We start from the raw sequence: 9,330 nt of genomic DNA on the forward strand, positions 1-9,330 counted from the left end.
GAACTTATTAAAAAAGTTAATGGACGAATTACTATATTTAATCGTTACACTTGTAGTAATTCATTATTTATCATCAAAAAACAAATTATATTACCTTAAGCACAATAGTAATTTTGTTTCAAAAATATCAATGAGTTGGGACGACTTAGTCTTTGTTCTGTTTTGTGGTTTAATAATTATGTTAGTAGAATATTACTTTCCATCACTCTCTGAGAATTTAGTTTTCACAATAGTATACATGTTAATGTCAATTTGTTTATACCTAACCATTCAACCAATAGTCAACAATCTTCCCTTACATTCTTTTATTATTAAAAAAGGAGTATCAATTACAGTAGTTTTTATAATGGTTTTAATTTATATTATTAATCCAAATTGGTGGTTAACAAATATTATTGCAATGTGCATTACTATTTCAATTCAAACGTTATTACATTTTGATAAAGTTCATGTTCCATTGGCATTGATAGTAGGACTATTTATCTATGATTTAATACGAATTTTTAGAAATTGTCATATTCCATTTTATGATGGTAAATCAGTTTTAAAAGGATTATCCAAAAATTCTACAGCATATCGGATACCATTATATCTTGAATTTTATAGCATGTTTAGTGCAGGACATTTTATTATTGGATTAGGTGATATTATTTTTCCAGGAATTTTCATTTCATACTTATATTGTATCGACTTCTTATTTAAAACTCGTTATTTTCTAATTGGTGTCATTAGTTATTGTTTTGGAATAATTGGAACAATACTATTGATATGGAATTATCAAATGGGCGTACCTGCATTACTGAGCATAGTTCCAGCAATGGTTATTCTATCACTTATTTATTCTATAAAAACTAACACATTAAGAAGTGTACTTAGTCTTTCATTAAAAGGGGGGTTTGACTTATTATCTCAAAAATTAAAAGGGTGTACTAGTACAACAGAAGAACTAACTGTTCAAATAGATTAATAATTATTTTGCTTTCATTTTATTTTTATAAAAACCATTAAGAAATAAGTGTTAAGAAATACTAATTAATTCATTTGTTCTTCAAGTATTTTAGAAGAGTACAACTTCTTTTGGAAGTGTTTTGCTTCATTTGCACAATATGGTAATTTTCCAGTAGACATTTTTCCTTGGGATAAATGACAATTGTCAAACGTAAATTGAATAATTTCTCTTAATGATAAACCAGTGTTATCATATAATACAACATATTTTAGTGTTTTACATATTTCAGGTTTAGCATTTAAAATGAACCCTTTGACATTTTTATTAACTAATGGATTAATAACAAAAGTACCTTCTTTTGTACTTTTTAATTCTCCATTTTCTTCTATTGCAATAGCAGAAGATATATTGTCTGTTGTAATAAAACACACTTTAATTTCTTCACCACAACTTTGTTTACAAACTTTTAAAAATTGTTCAACTTCTCCAAACCTAATTGCCTTCATTAAGTTATCAGAAATACCACATCTATAAACAAATATTCTTTTTAATCTTCTTCCATACAACCTTGGTTTTAGTATTTGTTCTAAACCAATTCCACTATGCCAGTTATCATTAGATACAAAATATGAGTCTGTGTCAAATACGTTTAAATTTTCATCTTTTGAAATACAAAGAGTAATTAAAGTTTTATTAACAAAAAATTCACGTGAAGTTATTCCAATAACACAAATGTCAGATGTATTTTGATCTAATTTTAATCTAGAACACCCTATTTTTATTCCAGTTCTTAAACAAAGACTTGTTATTTTTTTATCATCATATCTCTCATTTAAATCAATTATTTGTGTTGGAATATTCCCATATATCATAAAATAATCTTTAATTTCTACCATTTGTTCAATAGAATCAAATACTGAAAAAACAATTTGAGGATGACTATTAAGAATACTTAAAAATGTCTTTTTTGGTGATTCTCTTGATGATTGTGAAACAATTTTTGGTTCTCTGCATGTTACTCCAAGTTGTTTAAATTTAGTAAGCATTGAACTTATTATTTGTTTAACTTTTGTAATCAACGAACTCTTACAGTACACAAACCAATTTGTTAATGGTACAACTTTAATGAAACTATCAGAAAATTCCCAATTTTCATCAGCTTCAAAACTACCTTGACTTGTAAGTAATTTAGTTTTATGACATGAATGTGCTTTACAACAAAGAACGTTATCTTCAATACTCAACCCCCATGCTTCTGCAACAGGAGATTCTTTTATAGTTTTTAATGCCTTAGTAACAACTTCTAATGTTTCTTGAAGAGGTTGAACCTGTTTCACTCTAATAACTCTATGCATTAATTGAGGGACATAATAAGCATATTCTACTCTTCCAAATTTTCTTTGTTTTTGAACCATAAGAAATTGATTTGGATCAAAATGAACTGTTCCTCCATATCGTTGGGTATAGTATTGTAAAACAGAGACTTCCTGATCTCTCCAGAAAAATTTTTGAGAATCAGGTGTTTCATTCATTTTGATTTCATCAACCCATTCTAGTTGTTTTGATACTTCATTATAATACCATGATGGTCTGAATCTAATTGCAATTTCATCATAAGAATATCCTTTTGATTCTTCTAAATAATTTTCTTCAACAACCTTTCTATCTGTAACAGGAAAATGAACATAAAAATTATCTTCCATTCCATTAACATAAACATCAAATGATTGATGGATATTATTACTTTCACTAGTTTTTAATTTATAACAGAAAATATGTTTTTTTTGATATTGGTATTCTGATGTTCTGTATAAAGATGATTTTATTATATCAGCAGCACGAAAAATATCAAGAGAACTCTTTATTGGTGTAAAGGTAATTGTAAAAGATATGTCCTCAATATCAACTTCTGCCTCTTCTTCAATAGGCTCATTAAGGTAGATATTATTATGATATACATAGAATAACTTCCCTCTAAAATAATCAAAAATGATATTTCTTGCTTCTTGATAAGATTGTAATTCTGGCTTAAATGAAAATTGGTAAGAATAATAATTGGATGAATCATTACTAATTTTATGGAATAGTGTAGTGATTTCAAAAGAATCAGAACCATCTACATCTTCATATTGTGGAATTAAATCAGTAAATTCTTTTGGATAAGGATCGTCCCAACATAAATCAACATTTAGGGAAGGAGAATAGTCCGAACAAAAGTCTCTTAATACTCCAACTTGTTTCATTTAATTTGATAATACTAAGTTTTCTTAAATGAACCCCATTTTGATATGTATAACAAAAACTATTATAAAATAAAAAGAAAAGAAGAAATTACCTATTAAAGATCCTTCTTTGGACTGTGTTTATTTAAATTATCAAAATCTTCATCTTTCATCTTCTTTAAATCATCAAGGATAATACCTCTCCTTTCTGCTAAGTATTTTTTAACCTCTTCATCCTCAAAGAATTTGTCTTCTTTAACTGCTCTAAGAAAATCACCAGCTTGTTCTTGAGCTGTTTTAGCAACCCACGTTATTAAATCATTTTCAAGTGAGTTTTCAATCTCTGTCTCTGATTTCATATTGTTCATTAAACGTGCCACTGCAAGATCGACAATACGTTCTCCAAAAATAACGTAAGGAGATTGTATAGTTAATTGATATAATTTATAACTTGAAATTGGTACTTTATTAAGAACGGTGATGGCAACTTTTTCAAATATTTCTTCAAAAGCGTCTTGAAGTAATTCACAATCTTTTTCATTCTTTTGATTTTCCATACACCTTAAGTTTAATATTTTTCCCCATTCGATCCATGGATCTTGGGCAACAGTAAATTGAACCAAAAAGAGGGATGCCAAAACAAAAAACATCTTTTAAATATTTAAAGTTTTTTCAGTTTCTAAATGTTGGGATTTGAGATAATTCAATCCATTCTTCTTGGGTGGTATTACTTGTTTTTTGTGTTGAATGAGATGACACAGATATAGTCTCATCATCGTCAATAACAATTGGTTCCATGTCGTCATCAATAACATATATTTCTTTTACTTTTTGAAATTGGGTGACCATACCTTTCAACTCTTCTACTATCCCTTGAACTTCTGTTACCGTTTTTGTAGTGTTTTGATTCCCATTCCATTGTATTTTTTTTGTTAGTTCAAAAGATTTTTCAGAAATAAAAGAATTCATCATTTTTGATTGTTGAATCATTGTATTTTTTATCGTCTCAAGACTGTCCCCTGTCTCTTCCATTTTTCTATCAATTTCTTGTATTTCATTATTACATTGATTAAGATATTCTTGCAGTAATTGTATGTCTTGAATATTTTTTTCCATGAAAATTATTCTTTCTAAAATTATTGGTCAATTTATTCTAATTTCCTTTCATTTAGAATTTGACATCTGAAAAGTATTTGAATAATCATAATAAATAAAGAAAAAAAAAATAAAAAACCATAATTTTAAATTGAAGCAAAAATTAAATGACAGATGAAATCCCATTTATTGTAAAAATACTTTTGTTTAATATGAAAATTTGGACAATAAGTTTTAATTCTCTCCTTTAGCCCTCCTTGCAGCTCGTTCTTTTTCTCTAGCCTCTCTACGAGCCCTTCTCTCCTCAGGAGTTGATGGAGTTCTTTCAGGTTTTTCAAGAGTGCTAGACCGATCTCTGGTAGAGTGGTGTCGATGACCGTCATCACTTCCAAGAGATGTTTTACTTCTGTCTCTATGGTGGTGAACTGTTGTGGTAGAGTCTTCTTCTTCATCAATCAAAGTCTCACTAGATTTATGTTTGTTGATAAGATCCTCAGCATCTTTGCTAGCTAACGCAAGTTCTGCACTAGTAGAAGTAAGTGCACTATCATCATATAACATTTCTCGTTCTTTCTTTTTTGCTGCTCTACGAGCAGCACGTTTTTGTTCTCGTTCTTTATCTTTTTCTGATTTTTCTTTGTCTTTTAACTCTTCAATTTCTCTTTGTGCGTCTTTCTCTTTTGATAATAAATCTTTACGTTGTTCTTTAGCCTTTCTTAATTGTTTTTGAGCAGCATCAACTTTATCCTTTTCTTTCTTTGTATCTTCTTCTAAATCCTTTAATGAATTTTCAGCTTTAGTTAACTCATCTTTCTTAGAATCTATTTGACTTTGTGCATCATTGGCTTTAGCCTTAGCTTGTTCTACCATTTCATTCTTTCTTTTCTTAACAATTTCATACCGTTCTTGCATTTTAGCCAATCTTTCAGCAGCAGCCTTTTCTGCATCTTCTTGCATTTGTTTATATGATTGTTGTTTTAATGCAGCTTCATCTCTAAGAGCAGCAGTACTTTTCTTTTTACTTTCAGTATCTCTTGCAAGTTGTCTTTGTCTTTTTACAATCTTATTCATTTCAGCTTCAAGTTCTTCAACTTGTTCTTGTGTCATTTTAAGTAACCCCTCTTCATACTCTTTGTTTGAAACTTCTCTAGTTAATTCAGCTTCTGCTCTTTTCTTTCTTTTCTTTTCTTCTTCTACTTCAGCAGAAGATTTTTTAGCTTTTTCTGTAGCAGCATCTTTTTTCGCCTTTGCTTTTTTGAAATGTTCTTCCATTTTTTCTAAATTCTTTTCTAAACTTTCTTTTTGTTTTTGTTCTTCTCTAATACTACCATCTAAAACGTTTAAGTCATAAGTATATTGTGAATGAATATCTTTTAATTGATTGTTTTTAGCTGTTTCATCATCCAAATTTAATGTAAGTTCTTCTGTCATTTGAGTCCATTTACGTAAACTATTTTCAAGTCTTGCCATTGTCTTTTTATGATTTTCTTTTAACTCTTCAGTGTCTCTAAGTAATTTTTCTCTCTTGTCAGCTAATTCTTTTTGTTTTCTTTCTTCTTCTTGCATTTTCAATTTTAATTCTTGAAGCTCTTTTTGTGTTTCTTCCCTAATTCTCTTTAGATTTTCATTTTCTTTTTTTGCTTCTTCTAACTGAAGTCTCAACTTTCTTCTTTCAGGGGTTTCTTCACTTGTTTTCTTCAATAATGCCTCATACTCTTCTTGCATTTTTTTCATTTTAGCTTCATGTTCTTTTTGTCTTTGCTCAATTTCAATTTCTCTTTTTTTCTTTGCCATTTCTTGTTCTTGGATTTCTTTTGTTATTCTTTCTGAAGAAGAAGTTTGGTTCATAATATCTTTCATTAATGCCTCTTTTTCTTTAAGCTCTTTATCTAATTGTTCTTTTTGACGTTGAACATCATCTTGTTTTTGTTTAACATCTTGAGCACGAACAACAGCATCTCCTAAAACGTCGTCTTGTGCTAATTTTTTTAAATCGATAGATCCATCAAGGATTTTATTTGCATCTAATAAATTAGTTTTAATTTTTTATATTTTTTCTTTATATTATTTTTTATAAATTATTAAAATTAAACAAACCAGTTGAGTCAATCATAGTACGATCCCTATTTCTTTGAATTGTACGGATCATTAAAATATATGTTTGAATCGTTTCTGAATCAACATTTTTTTCCATAAATTTCTCTTGTGGAATACGTGCATTTCCTTCAATAAATAATTTCTTTTCTTCACATTGTTTGTACACATAACTTTTAATTGTACGAGATGTCTCAGTAGCATATTTATCGAATGTCTTTTGATCTTTGTCTAACGAACAAAGAAGAGCTAAAAACGCTTTACCATCAACAAAACTATCATTACTTATTATATTAATATTGAATTTCTTTACTGTTTTCTTTGCCCAATTAAAGTAATCGTCCATTCGTTTTGGAGAGTTGAATTGAAACCCAAGTTTTAAGTTCACCGTTTTTGATTGGTTTGAATCTCAAATTCTATTTTTGGTACGGGGTATTTTAAGAAAGGGTTTTAGGAAAAGGGTTTTTCGTTTGGGACGAAAAGAGAGAGTAAAAAAACCATAAGATATAGTTTTTTGTTAATAATTATATTAATTCGTTTTTGAGTGTAAAAAATGTTTAAAATTTTGGGATTTGTTTCATATTTTTGTTTTATTATTCTTTCTTTTCTAACATTTTGTATTAAAGTTGGAACAAAATCCTTTTTTATTAAGATCATTTAAGATAAAACAATGAAAGGAAAGAGTGTTTCTTTTTTTTGGCAATGGGAACAAAGGAACATTTGTGGAATGAATAACAAAAAAATACTGAGTTATTTCCAAAAGGAACAAAGAGTATTTAGGTGATGAGTAGTAATACAATGAAAAATACAAGACTTTAGGTTCTAAGTTTATTCTAAGGATTCTGGACGAAAAAAAGAGATTTTAGGTAAAGCACCACCAATATATTTTTTTGAGTTAAGTTCATATTCTTTTCTTCTTTTATTAAAGATCAACATGGAACGTTTTAAAAGGATGAAATTTTTGTCATTTAGTTCTAAGTGTTTTAAAATATCTTTTAATAATTCAATACGTTCATTTAATCGTTTTACTACATTACAATCAAAAGATAAAGAATTATAATTAACTCTACAGCGAGATGAATACAATTGAAGTTCTTTTGGATGTAAAGAATCTAATTTAGAGAAACGGGCAAGAGTGATTCGATATAATAAAATGGTTTGAAAAGCAAATTGAACTGAATCACACCAATGCATAAAGAAATATCTAAAGTATTGTTCTAATAATAAATCAAATATAATTCTTTTACGAGAATTACCATTTAAATAAGGAAGTAATTCAATAAGTGATACTAATAAATTAGTTAATGCTTCTGCATTATCAGTTGTAATAAATATTTTAATAATTGTTAAAAGTGATTCAATATCTAAATATTCATCAATTATAAAATTTGGATGAAGATCAATTAATAATGTTAAACATCGTTTAATATAATCAGATAAGAATATTACTTTTTCAATGTTATATAAATTAGTTGAATGAGCATATATTTTTAATACTTTATTAAATTCTTTAGGCATTTTTTTAATCATTGCATCTTCACACATAATATAAATAATATTTCTCCATTCATGTGATTTCCAAGATAATATCCTCCATTTAATAAATTCATTAATAAAGTCTTGGAAATCATCAGAATATTCAAGTGATTCACATTTGGTTTTAGAAACAAACAAAATTGATCCTCTTAATACTGATGCAACAAATTCACCTCTAGACCTAAAAGGCATATAATGAATTTCTTTTAAATGAACTTCATCACTAATATACATTGAACTTCCAGATATCTTTTTGTCAGCATCTAACATTGGGGATGTTTCTCCATAAGGAGGAGTTCCACAAGAAATATCATCTACTCTATCAATAATATTAGAATGGATTGATTCTTTTAGAGAAGGAAGAGCATATGATAATGACGTTAATAATACTCCATATATTACAGTAAATGTTAAAGGAATTGTTTGAATAATAGTTTTTTGTTCTCTTATTTTTTCAAGTAATTGAGTTAAAGAGGCAAATGTATCTAGACACAGTGCTTTATACATAAGAAATGTTGGTAATAAAATACTACTTTTATTCTTTGAAATAAGTGAAGAAACTGATTTAATTGCTTCACTAAATGATTAACAATTATTATTATTATTAAAGATAAATAAAATATAAATGAATACAAACTATGAAACACAATTAGAAATATGAGACATAATAATTATAGTTGATTGAGAAGAGTAACCAAAAGAAATTGCTTTATTTAATTCTTTCCAAAATGCAAAAATAATTTTATAACAATGATTTAATGCACCAACACTAATAGTTTGTTAACTTTTTTTTTATATAAAATTACATTTAAATATTAAATTCTTTTTTTTTCTTTTATTAACATAAAAACAAACGTAACAACAGGTAATGGAATGTATTTTACTGTAATAATTTGATCAATAAAAGAATCTATGGCATGCTATTAACGTTAATTCATTTTAATAAAATAATAAAAGAAATTAATTCAAACTGCATCATTATTATTATTTAAAAGAAATAAATGTAAAGATGGAGTGATTTCACTCATTGAGATTAACATAGGTTGATAATCTTGACTCATATTATTAATTGAAATAAGAAGATGAAAAGAGTTTTGACCTCAAATTTATTAACTTCAATTTAACCTAAATTAATACAACAATGGAAATTTTAAATAAAAAATAAATTTTAAAGTTTACCAATCATTGTTGTCATTTCTTTTTGAAGTTTATTAGTGAGAAAATCATAACTAAAGATTGTTTGAACATTTCCATGGAAAATATTTACATAACATTGTGTTTCTTTTTCTGCTTTTTTATCTCCAAATGTAATAAGACTACTTGACTTTCCAAAACTAAATGGTTCTTTTGTTTCTTTTTTATTCATTTTAGGATTATCTAATGATATAATAACACTATAAATATAGTTATTTATTCCAATAAACATAACTCTAT

At 27.1% G+C, this 9,330-nt stretch overlaps 6 protein-coding genes across 6 annotated transcripts, besides 8 other annotated features; 1 reads left to right on the top strand and 5 right to left on the bottom strand.

Annotated features, from left to right (window-relative positions):
- Positions 1–15: part of a sequence feature (AT_rich) that runs on past the window's edge.
- Positions 16–244: 229 nt separating this feature from the next.
- On the top strand, positions 245–967 carry EDI_192220 (minor histocompatibility antigen H13, putative; the record flags this gene model as incomplete). The annotated part of the gene is made up of 1 exon (XM_001737801.1): positions 245–967. One exon carries the CDS (start codon positions 245–247, stop codon positions 965–967), a length of 723 nt encoding a protein of 240 aa, XP_001737853.1.
- A 65-nt stretch (positions 968–1,032) lies between these two features.
- Positions 1,033–3,192, bottom strand: EDI_192230 (uncharacterized protein; the record flags this gene model as incomplete). The annotated part of the gene is made up of 1 exon (XM_001737802.1): positions 1,033–3,192. One exon carries the CDS (start codon positions 3,190–3,192, stop codon positions 1,033–1,035), a length of 2,160 nt encoding a protein of 719 aa, XP_001737854.1.
- A 95-nt stretch (positions 3,193–3,287) lies between these two features.
- EDI_192240 (uncharacterized protein) lies at positions 3,288–3,728 on the bottom strand (the record flags this gene model as incomplete). The annotated part of the gene is made up of 1 exon (XM_001737803.1): positions 3,288–3,728. The coding sequence occupies one exon, from the start codon at positions 3,726–3,728 to the stop codon at positions 3,288–3,290; it is 441 nt and encodes a 146-aa protein (XP_001737855.1).
- A 115-nt stretch (positions 3,729–3,843) lies between these two features.
- On the bottom strand, positions 3,844–4,287 carry EDI_192250 (uncharacterized protein; the record flags this gene model as incomplete). The annotated part of the gene is made up of 1 exon (XM_001737804.1): positions 3,844–4,287. One exon carries the CDS (start codon positions 4,285–4,287, stop codon positions 3,844–3,846), a length of 444 nt encoding a protein of 147 aa, XP_001737856.1.
- An 87-nt stretch (positions 4,288–4,374) lies between these two features.
- Positions 4,375–4,419: a sequence feature (AT_rich).
- An 81-nt stretch (positions 4,420–4,500) lies between these two features.
- Positions 4,501–6,706, bottom strand: EDI_192260 (eukaryotic translation initiation factor 3 subunit, putative; the record flags this gene model as incomplete). Its single annotated transcript, XM_001737805.1, has 2 exons — positions 4,501–6,290; positions 6,364–6,706. The coding sequence occupies 2 exons, from the start codon at positions 6,704–6,706 to the stop codon at positions 4,501–4,503; spliced, it is 2,133 nt and encodes a 710-aa protein (XP_001737857.1).
- Positions 4,867–4,948: a microsatellite.
- Positions 6,292–6,358: a sequence feature (AT_rich).
- A 482-nt stretch (positions 6,707–7,188) lies between the features above and the next one.
- EDI_192270 (uncharacterized protein) lies at positions 7,189–8,957 on the bottom strand (the record flags this gene model as incomplete). The annotated part of the gene is made up of 4 exons (XM_001737806.1): positions 7,189–8,473; positions 8,534–8,665; positions 8,752–8,816; positions 8,868–8,957. 4 exons carry the CDS (start codon positions 8,955–8,957, stop codon positions 7,189–7,191), a joined length of 1,572 nt encoding a protein of 523 aa, XP_001737858.1.
- Positions 8,487–8,523: a sequence feature (AT_rich).
- Positions 8,682–8,746: a sequence feature (AT_rich).
- Positions 8,833–8,862: a sequence feature (AT_rich).
- Positions 8,958–9,041: 84 nt separating the features above from the next.
- Positions 9,042–9,069: a sequence feature (AT_rich).
- Positions 9,070–9,330: the final 261 nt, after the last annotated feature.

The sequence above is a fragment of the Entamoeba dispar genome, genomic scaffold, assembly GCF_000209125.1.
Source record: "Entamoeba dispar SAW760 scf_1105229460815 genomic scaffold, whole genome shotgun sequence".
Lineage (NCBI taxonomy): Eukaryota > Evosea > Mastigamoebida > Endamoebidae > Entamoeba > Entamoeba dispar.